At 41.1% G+C, this 22,088-nt stretch overlaps 1 protein-coding gene across 3 annotated transcripts in view; it reads left to right on the forward strand.

Annotated features, from left to right (window-relative positions):
- BEND6 (BEN domain containing 6) overlaps window positions 1-22,088 on the forward strand; it is a 61,239-nt gene that overhangs the window by 33,538 nt on the left and 5,613 nt on the right. For 2 of the 3 annotated variants that reach the window (XM_018038690.1, XM_005696184.2), the window contains exons 4-6: window positions 8,595-8,815; window positions 10,310-10,502; window positions 12,390-12,526. In XM_018038690.1, the coding sequence (XP_017894179.1) occupies window positions 8,595-8,815; window positions 10,310-10,502; window positions 12,390-12,517 (542 nt within the window). In that variant the 3' untranslated portion in view covers window positions 12,518-12,526. Of the gene's footprint in view, window positions 1-8,594; window positions 8,816-10,309; window positions 10,503-12,389; window positions 12,527-22,088 lie in introns of those variants that run through there. The other variant, XM_013973936.2, reaches the window with a different exon arrangement.

Consider the following 22,088-nt stretch of genomic DNA (forward strand, 5'->3'; position numbering starts at 1 on the left):
GAAACCATGTGGTTCTGATAATTCCAAGCAACTTGCTAGGACAGGAGGCAGCAGATCAATGGAAAAGAACACACATTCCCAGATAATGCCTTCCACACAGAGAATAAATGTCCCAGAGCCACTAGGGCACACGGGCATGGTTTAGAGGGATCAAGCATCTGGGTTCAAACCCTGGCCCTGCCACCTACTAGCTGTGTAGCTGAGTGTGAGATAAATGGAAATGATGAAAGGACTGCCCTGGGTGACATGCAACGCATTCAGAGCACAGGCTGGCAAGGCAAGTGCATAGAGTGTTTGCTTCTTGCTGTACGGCAACCAGCACAGCCACACAGGGCTCTGCTCATACGAAAGCCCCACATGCTTGTTAAAGGTGTTGCTGTCATCAGATTCAAATTCTGAAGAAGCTTTGAACAAGGAGTCCTGCATTTTCATTTCATAGTGAGCCTGGCAATTTACTACGTAGTGAGTCCTGCAAGCCGTTTAGGATAAGGATGAATTATTCAACAAAGGATGCTGGGCAAACTGACATTCCAGTGTTGGGGGAGGGGCAGGTTTAAGTTAGGCTCTCATTTCACACCATATGGCATACTAAAAACATAACCATACAGTTTAACTTAAAACTTCATGTTCTGAATTTGAATGAGTTTCAATACAAGATGAATTTTATTTTTGAAAATTAATAATGCATATTTTCTGATAATATTCACTGAAGAGGCTTAGAAACAAGAAACCAATAGCAAAGAGCACTTCTAGCACCTGGGTTATGGTCTCGAAATACTGTTTCCCACTAAAAGGATCTGGGGTTCCCTGGAGAAACAGCTGATTCCAGAACTTGCCCAGGAAATGGACAAGATGAGCCTTGTCAGGAGCGTTGAAAGGAAATGCAGATGAAAATGTTGTCCTATTGGGAAAGAAGGAGGTCAGCAAAGACCATGTGAACACGTCAACTGGAAGAGGTTCCTACTGGCCAAAAATTATCATTGAAGCATCAATAATAATGACTGTGGCAATTGGTTTTCATGTGTGTTTACATGCATGAGTTCATTCAAAAGAGAGAAAACTTAATGACCATCTGAAAGAACCAACTCATTGTTTTGAAAACTGGCAAATACAGACTGAAAAATCAAGTGTTTATCCTGCCATTATTATAGAAATTAACCTCAGGGTAACCAAATAGTTGATGAGAGAAAGTTTCCCTTGGTGGAAGAATTTTAGCTAAATGAAGAAGAAAAGAATTAGGATATCACCATTTCATAACCCTTTGTAATTTAATGAATCTAGGCAGTGATCATTCAGTTCAGTACAGTTCAGCTGCTCAGTCGTATCCAACTCTTTGCAACCCCATGAATCGCAGCACGCCAGGCCTCCCTGTCCATCACCAATTCCCAGAGTTCATCACCACCGAGTCGGTGATGCCATCCAGCTGTCTCATCCTCTGTTGTCCCCTTCTCCTCCTGCCCCCAATCCCTCCTAGCATCAGAGTCTTTCCCAATGAGTCAACTCTTCGCATGAGGCGGCTAAAGTACTGGAGTTTCAGCTTTAGCATCATTCCTTCCAAAGAAATCCCAAGACAGATCTCCTTTAGAATGGACTGGTTGGATGTCCTTGCAGTCCAAAGTACTCTCAAGAGTCTTCTCCAACACCACAGTTCAAACACATCAGTTCTTCAGCTCTCAGCTTTCTTCACAGTCCAACTCTCACATCCATACATGACCACTGGAAAAACCATTGACCACTAATATTACAACAAAAGGTTATCATACATTCAATGCCCTCTGTTGGAAGTATTTTTAAACTTCCAAGCCTTTAGATCTAACTACCAATTTACACCAAGTACAAGGAACAAAAGAATATGTGAAACACTCTCTTAAGGGTGCGATCAGCAAAATCCAGACTGTGGGAAACCCTGCAGGCCGAAGGACTCAGTTTCTTCAACTAACAGCCTGGTGTGCTGCAGTCCATGTGGTGGCAAAGAGTCAGATTCAACTGAGCGACTGAACAACAACGAAAAACAACTATAAATCACAAGGGAAAAACTAGAAGAGGGAAAGGAAAAGCATAGTTTGTAAGAGACAGCAATGGATTGTATTAGCGTGTGTGCTTAGCTGTGTCCAACTGTGCAACACCAAGGAATGTAGCCCTCCAGGCTCCTCTACCCACGGAATTCTCCAGGCTAGCATACTGGAGTGGGTTGCCATTTCCTACTCCAGGGGATCTTTCTGACCTAGAGAGCCAACCTGTGTCTCCTGTATCTCCTGTATTGGCAGGCAGACTCTTTACCGCTGCACCACTTTGGAAGCCCGACGAATTGTAATATGTGGACTTTATTTGGATTCTGATTCAAACAAACTGAAAACAACAAAGACAACAACAAGGAGAAATCTGATCATTTGCTAGTTTGTTTTTTAATGATATTCAAAAACTATTGCTAAGTATTTCTGGTTGTAACAATTGCGTTATGGTTTTATATATATATATATATATATTTAATTTCTGACCTTCAGTGATATACACGAAAATATTTACAGATAAAATAAAATGATGGCTGTGATTTGCTTGAAGTAATTTTGCAGGTGAGGAGAAAGAAGACGGAGGTACAGGTGTAATAAGATTGGCCATGAGTTGGAACTGGGGCATGGAGTACATGAGAGTTTACTATTTTGTGTATGTGTGTTTACGCATTTCCATTAAAGATTAGAAAATATATATATACAGGGAGAAAGAAAGCTTACTTGTGGAAAGATGTTTAGACTGTATGAAATATGTGAGTGAATATTTAACTGATCTGAATGGCTTTCTAAACAAATAAATAGTATGTTAGGGAAAAGACTACTACTTTTAACTAAAATAAAAACTTAAAATATGTGTCTGCTTATAAAACATACTAAAATTAAAATAAACACTCCAAGAAAAATAATTGTAACTGATGAAAAATTAAAGTTCTTAAGACGGAAGGAAATTAATAATAAAAGCAAGGCTAATACATTCTGCTTATAGTGCAGGAGGCACTCCTATAAGCACTTTACAAAAGCCGTCTAGCATATTATAAAATAGAAAAAGTACTAACATTCCTTGGTCTAATAGCTATCTCATAGGATAAGTTCAAATAATCAATCAATAAATACTTAACTTCACAATAATAAAATAATTGCAATTTAAGTTGTACTAAAATTTTTTAATTAATTAATTTTTTATTGAAGGATAATTGCTTTACAGAGTTTTGTTGTTTTCTGTCAAACCTCAACACGAATCAGCCATAGGTATACATATATCCCCTCCCTTTTGAAGCTGCCTCCCATCTACCTCTCCATCCCACCCCTCTAGGTTGATACAGAGCCCCTGTGTGAGTTCTCAGAGCCACACAGCAAATTCCTGTTGGCTATCTATTTTATATACAGTAATGTAAGTTTCCATGTTACTCTTGCCATACATCTCACCCTCTCCTCCCCAACCCCCACCATGTCTGCAAATCTATTCTAAAATTTTAGCTATCAAAATAGTGAAGATCATTGTTCATAATGAACATCTCTTGTTGATAGTGCAGTGACATGGCTGACCTCGTACCTTACTAGTGGGCACGTAAGTTGGAAGATTCTGGAGAGCCATTCAACAATATTGACTGAGTCTTAGAAACATTCATACCTCTGAGCCTATTGTTACGCTTTCAGGAATTTGTAGTTATCGCTATGATCAGAGATACATGTATAGATGTTTCTGGCAAATGGTTCGTAAGAATGTTGTCTATAATCAAGAAAAACTGAAGCAACTTAAATTCCAAAAAGGAAAAAAAGGAGCATTTAAATAAATTACAGGAATCAATACCTTGAAATATTAGGAAATCATTAAAGTGTATGTTTAATTGGAAAAGAATGAATATATGTGTGTGTATGTGTGTGTGTGTGTATATAACTGAATCACTTTGTTATATACCTGAAACATAGTAAATCAACTATTTGTTGATGTTACTCAGCCACCAAGTCGTGTCCTACTCTTTGTGACCCCATAGACTGCAGCATGCCAGGCTTCCCTGTCCTTCACTGTCTCCTGGAATTTGCTCAAATTCATGCCCATTAGTTGGTAATGCTATCCAACCATCTCATCCTCTGTTGCCCTCTCCTCTTTTTGCCCTCAATCTTTCCCAGCATCAAGGTCATTTCCAATGAGTTGGCTCTTCACATAAGGTGGCCAAAGTTTTGGAGCTTCAGCTTCAGCATCAGTCCTTCCATTGAATATTCAGGGTTGATTTCCTTTAAGATTGACTGGCTTGATCTCCTTGCAGTCCAAGGAACTCTCAAGTCAATCAACTATACTTCAATAAATAAATAAATAACGTATAATTCAATAAAAAATAAATAATATTCATCCTCCTAAAAAAAAGAGTGAATAACTGGCACAACATGAATGAATCTCAAAACGTTATGCAGAGCAAAAATCAGACCAAGAAAAGGAGAATATACCACTTGTATCCATTTACATGGAATTCTAGAACAGGTAAAGAAGTCACATTAGTCGTTGCTTTTGAGGTGAGTCCAGGAATTAATTTGGAAAGAACATGAGGCAACTTTCTGGGCAGACAGAAACATTCTATGAGCTTATTAGTGTGTGCTAATTGGGTTTATCCTTCTGTCAAACTCATCCCCCATACCTACTTATATCCTGTTCAGACTTCATGTAAGATCTTGCCTTTGATGCTAAGCAAATTATACCTCAAAAGGTCATATTTTCCAAGATTTAATAAAATAGGTAAGATACTCAATGTATGGTCTTAATTTAAAAAAAAAAGAACTATGATACAATGCTGTGGATGTAGCAAGTCCTAATTATACAAAAGAAAATATATGACAAAGATACAGAAATAGAATTGGCAAGAAGGACATCTTCTGATGAACATGTACAGCTTTCATTATTAGAAAAAACAGTGAATGTTTTCTAAAACCCACTTTATACGAAATTCCCTTTTTCTCCTTACAGTCTAGCTTTGGCCTTCTTGCAGTTCCTTAAATACAGAACTTGTGTTTTTGTGTTTCCTATGCTCCTGATGAACTGCAGGTATTTAATTCCTGCTCAGCCCGTAGCTCTCAGGTAACTCTTGACTGCCCCAGAGAAGCCCTCTGTGCCCCTTCCCTTAGAGGAGAGGCGACTTGTCTCCCCTCAGTGGTCTTAACAACTGCAGTTTTTCATTTCTTTGCATGCACCTTCAATTACCCAAACCACAAAGTTAAGTGCACTGTCTTCTAGATGGCCAAGTCTGCTAAGACACCTGATGCTAAGTTGCTTCAGTCGTGTCCGACTCTTTGTGACCACATAGACGGCAGCCCACCAGGCTCTGCCGTCCCTGTGATTCTCCAAGCAAGAACACTGGAGTGAGTTTCCATTTCCTTCTCCAATGCATGAAAGTGAAGTCACTGAGTCGCGTCCAACTCTCAGCAACCCCATGGACTGCAGCCTACCAGGCTCCTCCGTCCATGGGATTCTCCAGGCAAGAGTACTGGAGTGGGGTGCCATCACCTTCTCCGAGACACCTGATACCAACTGCAAATTCAGGGGTTTTCGAAAACCACTCTCAGGCTCAGTAATTTGCTAAAGACATTAAATTCACCAAAACCTGTGATACTCATGGTTACACTTATTACAAGGAAAGAATACAAATTAGAACTAGCCAAAGTTGGAAGAGACCTATAGGGCAGGGTCTGATCAGTTTCCAAGTGAAAAATTTCTGTCCTCAGGATCCATTACCTCCTAGTCTTTACATGTTAACAATAATACACACAGAGGTTTGTCCACCCAGGAAGCTCTCTGAGCTTGGGCGTCCACAGTTTTTAACGGAAGGTTCATTATGTAAGCATAATTGATTGAGTGACAGCTCACAGGGTTGAACTCAGGCTCTAGGTCTTTCTGGCTTTCTGGCCATCGCCAGCTTCTGCCCTAAGACTAGGCTGTATGATTGTCCCCACCCTGAGAAACTCCTTAGCATAAACATAAGTCAGATGTGTTCTGAGGGGCTCACTGTGACACTCCTGATATTGCTGAAGAAATTCAAGGGTATAGAGATTCCTTCCCAGAAACTGGGGGGTGGTGGGTGGGGTTTAGGGCTGGTGATCAGATTTCTTTCTGAGCAGGCCAAATGCTTACACACAGCACTGTTAGGTAAAGAGTGCTCCCCACCTTTCCCAGTTCCAAAAGGCTAGGACCACATCTAGTTTTGCTCCCAGTTTCATTCCTTGCACCCAACAGAGTGGTGAGCAAATGTTGAGTCGGTGTAACATTGCAGTTTACAGCAGGGGATTGGCAGAGTCCTAATTTGAATGTTGGCTCTTCTTTTCACTGAGTAGACTCTGATGGGTTAATTAATCTCTCATTGCCTCATTCTCCTCATCTATAAATTACAGGTAGTGATAATATTATATTAATACCTTTCTCAGAGAATTGCAATGAGGAGTAAATGAATGAACATAGTGAAGTTCCCAAAATAGCACCTGCTGCAGAGTAAAAGCTAGCTAAATGTCTGATATTATTAAGTGCTCAATAAATAACTGCTGATAGAGCAACTGGCTATCACATGAGAGGTGCTTAGCAAATGTTAATTGAAAAATATAGAATAAAATTTTCTTCTTTAGCAGGTTTTTTTCTATTATTTTTCTATTAACATAGTATTTTTTAAATTTTTATTTTACTTTACAATACTGTATTGGTTTTGCCATGCATCAACATGAATCTGCCCCGGTGTACACGTGTTCCCAATCCTGAACCCCCCTCCCACCTCCCTCCCCATACCATCTCTCTGTGTCATCCCAGTGCACCAGCCCCAAGCATCCTATATCCTGCATCAAACCTAGACTGGCGATTCGTTTCTTATATGATATTATACATGTTTCAATGCCATTCTCCCAAATCATCCCACCCTCTCCATCTCCCACAGAGTCCAAAAGACTGTTCTATACATCTGTGTCTCTTTTGCTGTCTCGCATACAGGGTTATTGTTACCATCTTTCTAAATTCCATATATATGTGTTAGTATACTATATTAGTGTTTTTCTTTCTGGCTTACTTCGCTCTGTATAATTGGCTCCAGTTTCATCCACCTCATTAGAACTGATTCAAATGTATTCTTTTTAATGGCTGAGTAATACTCCATTGTGTATACGTACCACAGCTTCCTTATCCATTCATCTGCTGATGGACATCTAGGTTGCTTCCATGTCCCAGCCTTTGGAATGTGAGGAGATAATAGCAAATGAAGCAACTGACAAACAACTACTCTCAAAAATATACAAGCGACTCCTGCAGCTCAATTCCAGAAAAATAAATGACCCAATCAAAAAATGGGCCAAAGAACTAAATAGACATTTCTCCAAAGAAGACATACAGATGGCTAACAAACACATGAAAAGATGCTCAACATCACTCATTATCAGAGAAATGCAAATCAAAACCACAATGAGGTACCGTTTCACGCCAGTCAGAATGGCTGCAATCCAAAAGTCTACAAGCAATAAATGCTGGAGACAGTGTGGAGAAAAGGGAACCCTCTTACACTGTTGGTGGGAAAGCAAACTAGTATAGCCACTATGGAGAACAGTGTGGAGATTCCTTAAAAAACTGGAAATAGAACTGCCTTATGACCCAGCAATCCTACTTCTGGGCATACACACCAAGGAAACCAGAATTGAAAGAGACACGTGTACCCCAATGTTCATCACAGCACTGCTTACAATAGCCAGGACATGGAAGCAACCTAGATGTCCAACAGCAGATTAACATAGTATTAAATGTATTGATTTGGACATATGTATCATCACTATATCTGATGTTCAGGTCTTAATCATCTATAATTCTAAAGATTGTGTAGCTCAATAATATGCTTAGAAAAATACAAAAAAGTTCCAGTCTTTTCGCCTCTCTACCAGCCATTACCCTCAACCACAGAGTGAGGAGTTGAATTAGACAGGGTTCAAAGTGTCTTCCAACTCCAACAAAGTGTTATTTGTCCTAACGAAACAAACTAAATATAACAACAGAGAAGACCATTTTACATGGAGGCATGAAACCTATGAATGTGTGAGTTTCCATTTAAAAAAAGGAACAAAAAGAACATTCAAGTTGACTACCAAAATCCATCTGTTATATGTGAACACATAGATTTGAATTGTGGCCATAAATTTTTAATAATTTGATGTCATTTGACTCCCTGGCAAATCATACACTAAGATTATAGAAGATTTAGTGAGAAACCGATTTATTTAATCTTGTCACTTAAACTGGCCTGATGGAAGGTGATGCAATCAGTAATGTCTCCAAACAAGAGATTAAGCACCTTCAAGTAATACCATTAGCAATTAGAAAAAGAATCAACTTCTAAAAGCATTTTTTTAGTTACAAAGTAATGCATATATATTTGGATACAACAACCAAATGATTTAACACTGATCAACTATTATTCAGCAATTATTAAATTATTGAATAATAAAAAGTAAATGTGTTCCAATCACTGTTCTTACCATGTTTATTTTCCAGATGTAGCAAGTGTTAACCGTTTGTTCTATATACTTTTATGCATAGACACACAATAAAAAACACTGTTCTCGCCATTTTAGTGTTACCGCAGGCCGTCACTCAGTTTGAAGAACTGGTCGGTATGGCAGAGGCAGTGCTCAAGGGTGGAGGAACCCTGTCCACATCCGCATCCACCCTCTGGAGAGCAGCGAATAACTCCTCACCAGATTCTTTTGCTTCTACGTGCAGTAATTCTAACTCTGATTCCGGTTCACCCATCTCCCTGAAAGCTGAGGAAGACCATCAGACGGATGAGAAGCAGGTTAGTGGGAAGACTGTCCTATCTTTCTCTGGGGTGCAGTTACAGGCAAAATGAAAACCACAGAACAACATAGTCATTGTCTTATCAGATCACTTTATGGAATTTTAGGTCAATCATAATAGTCTGATGACACAGAACAATTTTTTTACAGTAAATCTAATATCTGTGAAGCAAATATCCAGTTTAGAAAATAAATGGTGAACAATGATGAAGTTATTAAACTAGAAAACTCTTAAACCAGTGAGGACAACTATGCATTAAAGGTTATAAAACTGTATTATTGAGACCAGGTGAATTTCAGCCTGTACATGTTGGCTGAACACAATTCTTTGTCTTCTCTACCAATTTTTCTTAATCAAGAAACAGAAGCTAAAAATACAAGTTTGTTAGAATCAGCCTGGGAAAATATGCCTTCAAGAGCAAGTAATAACTGTAAATGCTCACAATCTAGCATTCAGAATACTTGAATCTTAGTGTACCAGTTTCCTCCTGCGATATAACAGGATCCCACAAACTGAGTGATTTATAATATTACAAACTCAAATGCCATAAACCCAAGGTGCTGGCTAGTTCTTTCCTTTCTAGAGGCTCAGGGGAAGGCTGTTTCCTGCCCTGTGGGTTCTGGAATTCAATTTCTTGTGACGCTACGGCTGAGCTCCCTGTTTTCTTGTCAGCTGTAAACTGAAGGATGTTCCCCCATGCCCTGATTCGTGGTCTTCTTCCACCATCTTCAGAGCCGGTCAGAGCAGGCAGACCCCTCTCACTCTTTGAGTCCCTCCTTCCTCTGTGTCTTCTTTCTTGCCCGCTCTTCTGCGTTCAGAGGGCTCATGTGAGCACTCAATAGATGTTAGCCATTTTCTTTATTATTATTAAACACTTATTGTGTGCTTATTATGTACCAGACACTGCTAAGTGTGTGTATATATTTATACACATAAAACTATACATGTATGTGTGTGTGTAAATATATATTCATACTTGCAATAAAGTACATGAATTTTAAGTGTAAAAAAGGTAAAATTTAAAAACGTCTCATAATTAGATTGGGCCTTTCTGAATAACCCAGCATACTCTCCAACTTTCCCCATCTCAAGGTCCTTTAATGACTCCTGCAAAGCTGATTTTCCCATATAAGGTGACACACTCACAGGTTTCAGGGATGATGATGTGGTTATTGTCCTGGGCCATTATTCTGTTCAGTAGGAATGGTTGAGGGTGGGATAATCCTTAAAGCACCAAATCCAGATTACATGACAAGAATTTGAATACACGCTGGAAAAAATACCTCATAAATATTGGGAATCTATTTCAAAAATATCATCTAACTCTAACCCCTGATATATATATATGTATTAATATATATTAAATATATGGGCATCACCTTAAAGAATGTTGATTTTGTTTTCTGATCTGTATTAATTCAATGAATAATATATTTCTTCAGATATTCCTTTCCGTTTTCAGTTATTTCAATTATTATTTTTAATTTTTTAGTTCAAGATTGAAAAATGGCAGATTGCACGTTGCAACAAGAGCAAGCCTCAGAAGTTCATTAATGATTTAATGCAAGTGCTTTACACAAATGAATACATGGCCACACACAGCCTGACGGGGGCAAAATCCTCTACTTCAAGGGACAAGGCTGTGAAACCAGCTATGAATCAGAATGAAGTTCAAGAAATTATAGGTGATATGATTGCATTATATTGTCTCACATGAATCTGAAGTTAGTTTACCATTCAACATTTAGCTGTTCTTTCATTACCTTTTTTTCTTCAAATTTATTTTTCTATGAGAGAAATATCTCAGGGTAGCCGAAACCTCTTATGATACATGGTGAATTTTGTGGAACAGCCTTACATTAAAAGTGGTTAATGGGACTTCCTTGGTGGTCCAGTGGTTAAGAATCTGCCTGCCAATGAAGAGGACACAGGTTCGATCCCTGGTCCAAGAAGATCCCACATGTTGAGGAATATCTAAGCCCAAGCACCACAACTACTGAGAAAGACACTGTGCACCGCCATGACTAGAGAAAGCCGATGAGCAGCAACAAGAACCCAGCACAGCCCCAAATTAATTAGTTTAAAAAATTTTAAGTGGTTATTAAAATAAAAATGAATTCTATATCACTGAAAAATTTGAATTCATACAATTCATAGCTTTAGAAGAGTAAAGTTTCAAAATTCACTCCAACAAAATTTTAGTAACTATTCATATCTTGTATTCTTTTTCTTATTTTGGTTAGAAATAGCCCTTATCTTTTATTCAGAAAAATGAAGGTTAATGTAACCATCCTACCTACAGTTTTTAAGTTAATCTCCTTAAAATAATAATCTAGGTTATCAAGTAACAATTTTAAGTACTCACTGAATCCCAGCTCTCTGTATTTTGATAGCACTTCATTTCTTAGTTGGAAAATAGTCAGTCAGAATCTGCTTGTTTCAGCTGATGCTGGGAACGGGTAAAAATAAATTCTCAGCATTTTGGGTCAAGGGCACGTGGTACGCAGAACAAGCAACAAGGGTAAAGCTGGGTGGTACCGTAGGAAGACTCATACGTATGTTCTCAGTTTATGATATAGAACTAGTTATCTCTTGCTTTGCTTTGGAAAATCTGCCTATATAGTCTGTTTAAATATCTCATGGGTGTTTGGGCTGCTTTTTCAAAATGGAGGTAAAAATTAGGGTGCTTGGTGTTTTATCTCAGTTCATATCTTAATATGCAAAGGCCCGATAATGTGGGGTTTTAATTAATTTACTTATTTTTAGTCAAGTATAAATTACAGGTGTACAGTATAGTATTTCAGGGCTTCCCAGGTGGCTAGTGGTAAAGACTCCACCTGCCAATGCAAGGGAACACAGGTTCAGTCCCTGGGTGGGAACAATCTCCCACTGGCAACCCACTCCAGTGTTCTTGCCTGGAGAATCCTATGGACAGAGGAGCCTGGCCGGCTATAGTCCATGGGGTAAAAAAAGAGTCGGACACGGCTCAGTGACTGAGCATGCACACATGCCATATAGTGTTTCACAGTTTTTAATGTTTATACTCTATTTACAGTTATTATAAAATATTGGCTCTATTTCCCGGGTTGTACAATGAACGTGAAAGAGAAAGTTGCTCAGCCATTTCGGACTTCTTTGCAACCTCATGGATTGTTTTCTCCAGGCCAAAATGCTGGAGTGGATAGCCTATCTCCTCTCCAGGGAATCTTCCCAACTCAGGGATTGAGCTCAGGTCTCCCGCATTTCGGGCGGATTCTTTACCAGCTGAGCCACCAGGGCAGCCCAAGAATACTGGAGTGGATAGCCTATCCCTTCTCCAGGGGATCGTCCTGACTCAGGATTCAAAGCAGGGTCTCCTGCATTGGAGGCAGATTCTCTACCAGCTGAGCCACAAGGGAAGCCCAAATTACTTACTTTATGCATAATCATTGAACTTCTTACCCTCCCAGCCCAACATCGCCCCTCCCCTACTCCCCCAGTCCCCACTGGTAACCACTGGTTTGTTCTTTGTTTTTGTGACTCTACTCCCATCTGATAAAGTGTTTTTCTGTGTTTTGTTGTTGTTGTTACAGGAATCACAAAGCAATTATTTCCCAACACAGACGACGTGTCAATCAGGAGAATGATAGGGCAAAAGCTAAACAACTGTACCAAGAAGCCAAATTTAAGCAAAACTCTGAACTCTCAGGATATTAAGTAGAACTTCTTGGTAAGTCTTGCCAATCTTTGTAATCCTTTCAGCGTGGCAAGAAGATGCAATACCTGTACCCGTAAGACAGCCTTTCCCAAACACTCTGCTGGAGGAGACCAGTTGGCTGTGTGAAGCTGATGAGTATTTCTGGGGTGAAGCAAAGACAGGGAAGGGGATATAAACTTGGGAAATGCTGGGTCAGGTACACAGATTCTCCTCTCCCAGAGCCTCTCAAATATTCTGATGCCCTTTAAACATGCCCGAGGGCAGCAGAAATCTCTAAGAAGGGCATATTGTGTACAGTGTTTCCCAAGTGCATTTCACTGGGGAAGTTTTATTTTTCTTCACATCTTAACTATGGGTGGAGCTAGAAGGGAGCCAGGGGGAAGACACATGACAATTAAGGAAGTGCTTCTCTGGAATAAGGCGGGTACAGATCCTGGGGAGGTCCCTGAGGTCCATCACTGGGGCCGCACTTACAACACTTAATAGAGAACAAACCGCTGGTTGAGGGTCTCCTCTACCATCCCATCCTGCTTCCCAGTGTCTTTACATCTTTCAGTCAATTGGTACAGTTTGCATTTGTTCAATAAGTATTTTTACCAATATATTTGTATTAAAATACTCAAAGGAAGAACTCTGTTTTTAGTGAGTTCTAAAGGAAATTCACTGTATGATCAGGCCTTGCCCTAGGCCTTCCACTGTGATGTGGAATTGTGTTTGCTTCACTAACAAAGTCGTGGCCTTTTCGCCTGTCCTCACTCTTCCTCTTCATTATTTTGACGGAAAATGCATGACACATGTGCACTGTTATGCTTTTGATAACTTTTAAACAGAGGTATATGATAAGCAAGTGAGGGCTGCTTTTCCTTCCATTTTCTTTACTTCTGCCTTTGGCTTCCACTTTGCCTGCTCTCTGCCTGAGACCTTGAGACCTTCGTCACCGTGAGACCATGTCATTTGTCTTTTTCTTCTGACTGTGTTTTAAATGGATGTGGATATGAGGGTAATACAGTGATTCCCCCATCCATCAGTGACTACCACCTCATCCTTCTGGAGGATCCCTTACTATCTTGCTATACATTTAAGGCTCTGCTGAGGGTCAACAATAGTCTCTCTTCCTATAACAAAACAAAATGACCAAAAAACCTACTTATGACAGCTGCAGGGAAATTCTTTCCCTTGGCTCATACATGCTGGCAGACCTACCTGAAGAATTTATAAAAGGTAAAGATACTGGTATCCTTTTCCTCCCCCAGGGATTAAAAATTCCAGTAGATGGTGAATCTCACAACCACCCAGTTAAGAGCTAATTGCTTAAAAGAGCCCTTGGAACTTCTTGGGTTTTTTAAAAAATTTATTTTATTGAAGTACAGTTGATTTATAATGTTAATTTCTACTGTAGAGCAAAGTGACTCACATATATATATATTCTTTTTCGTATTCTTTTCATTATGGTTAATCCCACGATATTCAAAATATGGACTTCTTTTTTGACATGAAGCTACTCAGTCGTATCATGGCCAGGTTCCCCATCTACGGGTCATGTTACCAGACCTCCAAGTCATAGGGCTCTCTTTTGGAGCACATAATTGTGTCTCAGAGCTCTGCAAAGCATTTTCATATCCTAACTTATTCCTGCTGAGGATAGGCCTGAAGCTCATATCTGATAACAGCAGAATATTGAAGAAATTAAAGTTAAAAGGTTTTTCTATCAGTTTTGCTTGCACTTGCCAGTCATAAAATCACCCGATGATGACGTTAATTGAAACTGAAAGGAAGAAGAAATCTTTTGTCCTGAATGCAGGAAACTCTGGTGCCTGTGCACCTGAGCTTGGGTGCCAAGATGCTTGGAATAGAAATGCATATATTTTGAATCAGAAGTAGAGATAAACAGTAGAATGGGATTTTTGTTTAATTGGCAGATACGTTTCATTTTAAGTATAGACTCAATCCAATTATTTCAAAAGGACAGAGAAAATACACTGGGAAAGACAGGGTCACAGAAGACCTGATTCAGCCGCGCCTGATGAATGAGTCAGATACAGCACCACCTGGTGGAACACTGCTACACTTTTCTCTTCTTGCTCATTTAACGAGTAGGAACCTAAAGTGACTGCATTTATTCAGGCAAACCATACTCCTCCTCACTGTGCCTTCAAAAGCATTCTTTGGAAAAATCACTGTTCTCCCATTACTGCAGTCAAAGCAGCAGATACTGCAAAACCATGTAGATTTCTATGAATTCCAATGTGTCCAGGAAACCCAGCAGGCCTACCGCGGCTCTGGTAGACTGTGCCCCCATGCAGGACTGAGCTCCCAGTGGCCCCCAGCTTGGATTTGAGAAGACAACCATTTCCCAGCTCAGACTCATCTTTGTAAGAATAAGAGCTAAGCCCATCCTGCCACTTTGAGTCCACTCCTCACTTCTGTGACTTTTCTGCCCCTCTCACTCTGCCTAGAGCTTCATGTTGCCAATCTTTCTGAACTTTCTCCATTGTTTTGCTTTTTGCTTACAAGAGCTATAGAAAATTTTATCTATAAGGATTACAGAATATTAGACTATCACCTCTGTAACATTCCTCTGTGGTCAAACAGCCTTCTGAAATGTCCACGGCTGCTGCAGTGTATATAATCTCTACCATAATATTACATGTGCAAGTAACTTAAAGGTGATCTAATACAGCAGTGCTCAAACAAGGTGGGAGGGATTTTGTCCCCTGCCCCTGAAAGGGGATGTGTGAAAATGTCTTGGAGGCATTTGGGTTAGAGAGGCGCCAGGGATGCTGCTATACATCCAACAATATACAAGACAGCCCTCATAACAAAGAATTACCCAGTCCAACTGTCAATTCTGCCTAAGTTGAGAAAGTGAAAGTGAAAGTTGCCCAGTCATGTCCGACTCTTTGCGACCCCATGGACTGTACAGTCCATGGAATTCTCCAGGCCAGAATACTGGAGTGGGTAGCCTTTGCCTTCTCCAGGGGATCTTCCCAACCCAGGGATCAAACCCAGGCTTGTCCCATTGCAGGCAGATTCTTTCCCAGCTGAGCCACAAAGGAAGCCCAAGAATACTGGAGTGGATAGCCAATCCCTTCTCAAAGGGGATCTTCCCAACCCAGGAATCAAACCGGGGTCTCCTGCACTGCAGGCAGATTCTTTACCAACTGAGCTATGAGGGAAGCCCAAGGCTGAGAAATCCTGACATAAATGATTTCCTGGTCACCAGGATGGTGGAGTAGGAAGACCCTGAGCATACCTCCTCCCAGGGGCACACCAAGATTGAACCTGTTTGCAGACCATCTATCAATAGGAATGACCTGAAGACTAGCAGGAAAGCTCTTCTACAACTAAAGATACGAAGAAGGAACCACAACAAGAAGGGTGAGAGGGGTGGAGACATGGTATAGTCAAGACCCAAGAAAGTAACCAACAAACAGGAGGATAGTCACAATCGCAGAGGTTCTCCCCAGGGAGTGAAGGGTCCAAGACCCAAATCAAGCTTCCCAGCTGTGGGGGTCCTGGCACCAGGAAGACAAGCCCCCAGAATATCTGCCTTTGAAGGTGCAGCTTGCATTCAGGAGAGCTAGGGGCCTGTAGGAAAGAGACCCCACTCAAACAGGGCACGCGCAGAATCTCACACACTGTAAGTCCCAGTTCAGAAGCAACAATCTGAAAGAAGCCTGGGTCAGACTCACTTGCTGCCCTTGGACAGCCTCCTGGACCAGCAGGAGGCAACGGGGTTTTCCCTAGAGACAGAGACACTGGTGGCAGCCACTTTGGGGAGCTCATTCTACCGCAAGGACACTGGTGCTGGCAAGCACCATTTTGGAGCCCTCTCTCCAGCCTGTTAGCTCCAGGGCTTACCCATCCACCAGCCAGTCACCACTAGTCCCGGGACCCCTCAGGCTGAACAGGGACCCGGCCCCACCCTCTAGCAGGCTGGCAGAAGCCCTGGTACCCCCAAGGCCAGAACCAGCACTGGGGGCCCTGGACCCACAGCCAGCGTGCCAAGACCACACCTCACACCAGTGGGCGGGCACAAGCCTCAGGATCCACTGGGCCCCACAGATCCTGTCCTGGATTACCCTAAGCCTGCAGCCAGTTCACCAGGATCCTGCCTTGCCCAGTGGCTCAGCATAAATTCCAGGGCTCCGCAGGCCTGGCAGCCAGCTGTGCCAGGATGTGGCCCCTTCCACCAGGAGCCAGTAGCTTCTGCAGGCGGCAGGGCCTGGCAGCCAACTGGACAAGGGAGAGTCCCATATACTAGCATGCCCACAGCATGCCCCACCACGACGGGAGGGCCCACTCAGCCTACATGGGGCACCCTGAGAGCACACAAGGGGCGTGCGCTACTGGTACCCACAGCGTGTCTCCTACATAAGTCTACTTCTCCAAAATGTGGATGGAAATGTAAGCAAGGGAACTTCCATTCCACTGTCAGCCAACTTTTCAACAGAAACTATGCAGGCCAGAAAGGAGTGGCACAGTATAGTCAAAGTGATAAAACCCAGAAACCTAAATCAAAATAGTCCACCCATCAAGGCTCTCCTTGACATTTGGAGGAGAGATAGTTTACCAGGCAAGCGCCACACTCTTTAGTTCCTCTTCACTTTCTGCCGTTATATCATTGGCATATCTGAGGTTGTTGATATATCTACTGGCAATCTTGATTCCAGCTTATAATTCTTCCAGCCTGGCATTTTATATGATGTACACTGCAAAGAAGTTAAATAAGCAGGGTGACAATACACAGCCTTCTCATACTTTTTTCCCAATTTTGAACTAGTCCATTGTTCCATGTCCCATTAACTGTTGCTTCTTGACCCGCATACAGGTTTCTCAGGAGGCAGATAATGTGTTCTGATAGTCCCATCTCTTTAAGAATTTTCCAGTTTCTTGTGATCCACACAGTGAAAGGCTTTAGCATAATCAATGAAGCAGAAATAGATTCCAAATTTCCTGGAATTCCATTGTGACCCAATGAATTCCATTGTGATCCAACAATTCCATTCTGTGATCCAACAAATGTTTAAAATTTGATCTCTAGTTCCTCTGCCTCTTTGAAAACCAACTTGGACATCTAGAAGTTCTTGGATCACATACTCCTGAAGCCTAACTTGAAGGATATTGAACATAACCTTACTAACATGTAAAATGAATGCAATTGTACCCTAGTTGGAAAATTCTAAAAGAGAGCATTGCCCTTTTTTGTGATGGGAATGAAAACTGACCTTTTCTAGTACTGCGACCACTATTAAGCTTTCCAAATTTGTTGTCATATGGAGGGCAGCACTTTAACAGAATCATCTTTTAGGATGTGAAATAACTGGAATTCCATCACCTCCACTAGCTTTATTCTTAGTACTGCTTCCTAAGGCCCATTTGGCTTCACACTCCAGGATGTTTGGCTCTAGGTGAGTAACCACATCATTGTGGTTATCCAGGTCATTAAGACCTTTTTTTTTTTTTTCTGGTTGACTACAGCTTTTCTTAAAAACATGTAAAACTACTCCCACTTGTGAGTTAGTGTATCTACATTATTACCTTTAATTGCAATCTACTGTTTCATGTTATACATCACTATAGTTTATTTATTTATTTTTTGTGGATTTTTTTTTGTTTGTATTTTAGTTTATTTATTTTTTCATTGAAGGATAATTGCTTTACAGAATTTTGTTGTTTTCTGTCAAACTTCAACATGAATAAGCCATAGGTATACTCTACACATGGACATCACCAGATGGTCAACACCGAAATCAGATTGATTATATTCTTTGCAGCCAAAGATGGAGAAGTGCTATACAGTCAGCAAAAACAAGACCGGGAGCTGACTGTGGCTCCAATCATGAGCCAAATTCAGATTTAAATTGAAGAAAGTAGGGAAAACCACTAGACCATTCAGCTATGACCTAAATCAAATCCCTTATGACTATACAGTGAAAGTGAGAAATAGATTTAATGGACTAGATCTGACAGATAGAGTTCCTGATGAAGTATGGACTGAGGTTCGTGACATTGTACAGGAGTCAGGGATCAAGACCATCCCCATGGAAAAGAAATGCAAAAAAGCAAAATGGCTGTCTGGGGAGGCCTTACAAATAGCTGTGAAAAGAAAAGCAGTGAAAAGGAAAGGAGAAAAGGAAAGATATAAGCATCGGAATGCAGAGTTCCAAAGAATAGCAAGAAGAGATAAGAAAGCCTTCCTCAGCAATCAATGCAAAGAAATAGAGGAAAACAACAGAATGGGAAAGACTAGAGATCTCTTCAAGAAAATTAGAGATACCAAGGAAATATTTCATGCAAAGATGGGCTGGATAAAGGACAGAAATGGTATGGACCTAACAGAAGCAGAAGATATTAAGAAGAGGTGGCAAGAATACACAGAACTGTACAAAAAAAATCTTCATGACCCGGATAATCATGATGGTATGATCACTCACCTAGAGCCAGACATCCTGGAATGTGAAGTCAAGTGGGCCTTAGGAAGCATAACTACAAAGAAAGCTAGTGGAGGTGTTGGAATTCCAGTTGAGCTATTTCAAATCCTAAAAGATGATGCTGTGAAACTGCTGCACTCAACATGCCAGCAAATTTGGAAAACTCAGCAGTGGCCACAGGACTGGAAAAGGTCAGCTTTCATTCCAATACCAAAGAAAAGCAATGCCAAAGAATGCTCAAACTACCACACAATTGCACTCATCTCACATGCTAGTAAAGTAATGCTCAAAATTCTCCAAGCCAGGCTACTGCAATATGTGAACCATGAACTTCCAGATGTTCAAGCTGGTTTTAGAAAAGGCAGAGGAACCAGAGATCCAATTGCCAACATCCGCTGGATCATGGAAAAAGCAAAAGAGTTCCAGAAAAACATCAATTTCTGCTTTATTGACTATGCCAAAGCCTTTGACTGTGTGGATCCACAATAAACTGTGGAAAATTCTGAAAGAGATGGGAATACCAGACCACCTGACCTGCCTCTTGAGAAACCTATATGCAGGTCAGGAAGCAACAGTTAGAACAGGACATGAAACAACAGACTGGTTCCAAAGAGGAAAAGGAGTACGTCAAGGCTGTATATTGTCACCCTGCTTATTTACCTTATATGCAGAGTACATCATGTGAAACGCTGGACTGGAAGAAACACAAGCTGGAATCAAGATTGCCGGGAGAAATAACAATAACCTCAGATACGCAGATGACACCACCCTTATGGCAGAAAGTGAAGAGCAACTAAAAAGCCTGCTGATGAAAGTGAAAGAGGAGAGTGAAAAAGTTGGCTTAAAGCTCAACATTCAGAAAATGAAGATCATGGCATCTAGTCCCATCACTTCATGGGAAATAGTTGGGGAAACAGTGGAAACAGTGTCAGACTTTATTTTTCTGGGCTCCAAAATCACTGCAGATGGTGACTGCAGCCATGAAATTAAAAGACACTTACTCCTTGGAAGAAAAGTTATGACCAACCTAGAGAGCATATTCAAAAGCAGAGACATTACTTTGTCAACAAAGGTCCATCTAGTCAAGGCTATGGTTTTTCCAGTAGTCATGTATGGATGTGAGAGTTGGACTGTGAAGAAGGCTGAGTGCCGAAGAACTGATGCTTTTGAACTGTGGTGTTGGAGAAGACTCTTGAGAGTCCCTTGGACTGCAAGGAGATCCAACCAGTCCATTCTAAAGGAGATCAGCCCTGGGTGTTCTTTGGAAGGAATGATGCTAAAGCTGAAACTCCAATACTTTGGCCACCTCATGAGAAGAGTTGACTCATTGGAAAAGACTCTGATGCTAGGAGGGATGGGGGGCAGGAGGAAAAGGGAACGACAGAGGATGAGATGGCTGGATGGCATCACCGACTTGATGTACGTGAGTCTGAGTGAACTCCGGGTGTTGGTGATGGACAGGGAGGCCTGGCGTGCTGCGATTCATGGGGTCGCAAAGAGTCGGACACGACTGAGTGACTGAACTGAACTGAGGATTAGTTCTCTGATGGTCTGGGGTCTTGGAGTCAGTGCTCCCACTTCAACGGCTTAGGGCTTGATCTCTGGTCAGGAATGAAGATTCCAGAAGTGGTTTGTTATGGCATATGTGAAATTAAAGCAAATACCCAAAAACAAGGAACCAAAGATGAACCCCAGACAAATGGCAGTTACAAAATCAGGCAAAATAATTAAAATAATGGAATATACATATACACCCATAAGCAAAATGAGAACAGTCCAACAAAAGTGAAATACAATAGATTGACCTGGCAAACAAAGGAAACCAAAAATTATATCTACCAGTTAGGAACAAAGCTAACTAAAGCACAAACTGGAAAACAAAACTAGAGCAAGGTGCCAGTTGAGGATTAAAGCAAAGAAAACAAAACTAGCAAATATATTGAGAGGAAAGTAAAGGAGAAAAACAAAGAAAGAATAAATTTTCAAAGTTAAATAGAGGTAGATGAAGATTCATATAGATTAAAGATTAACTGCAAGGGGGAAAGAACAGTAGGAAAAAGCAAACAGGAATAAATGTAGAAAGAATAATAATAGGTTTAAAAAATTAAAATTTAAAAAAAGAAGAGGAAAGAAAAAAAGAAGAAAAGGAAAGAAAAATCATAAAATAAAGGAAAACTCCACAGAATTGCAAAGGCCCAATGTAGAAGCAGAGGTTTATAACAACAATAAAAAGTGTGATTGAAAGAAAATAACTCAAAAGCTTGATTAGTTTTCATAGTGCCAATAAAATCAACAACTACAACAGAGGAGGGGGGAAAGAGGGAAAAAAAGAAAAAGAAAGAACATCCAAAAGAACCACAGAGCAAATGTTCAGTTCAGTTCAGTTCAGTCGCTCAGTCGTGTCCGACTCTTTGTGACCCCATGAATCGCAGCATGCCAGGCCTCCCTGTCCATCACCAACTCCCGGAGTTCACTCAGACTCATGTCCATCGAGTCGGTGATGCCATCCAGCCATCTCATCCTCGGTCGTCCCCTTCTCCTCCTGCCCTCAATTCCTCCCAGCATCAGAGTCTTTTCCAATGAGTCAACTCTTCGCATGAGGTGGAAAAAGTACTGGAGTTTCAGCTTTAGCATCATTCCTTCCAAAGAAATCACAGGGTTGATCTTGTAACAAATGTTTTTCTTGAGTTACTGCTGTCAGGGAGTCGTAGTCCACCTCACCTCCCTAGGATGCCCTCCAACACTGTGCTGATCTCTGGACCTGATGTGAGGGCTTCTCAGATTCTAATCTGGTCCTGCCCCTGTATCTTCTTGCCTCCAATGACCACAGCTATCAGAACTAGTGCATTTTCTTTTGTGGGAGTTCTCAAGGTCCTTTTATCTATTCCATAGTCACAGGGTCTGCGTAGTTGATTGTGTGGATTTAATCTGCAGCTTGTACAGCTGGTGGGGAGGTTTTGGGTCTTCTTCCTTAGCCACACTGCCCCTGGGTTTCAACTGTGGTTTTATTTCCACCTCTGCATGTGGGTCGTCCACTGGGGTTTGCTCCTGAGGCTGCCCTGGAGGACTTGGGTCTGCCCCTGTGAGGGCCAGGTGTGGAGGTGGTACAGCTGCTTGAGTCTCAGGGGTTCTGGCAGCAA

Source organism: Capra hircus, chromosome 23 (assembly GCF_001704415.2).
Source record: "Capra hircus breed San Clemente chromosome 23, ASM170441v1, whole genome shotgun sequence".
In the NCBI taxonomy this organism is placed as follows: Eukaryota; Metazoa; Chordata; class Mammalia; order Artiodactyla; family Bovidae; genus Capra; species Capra hircus.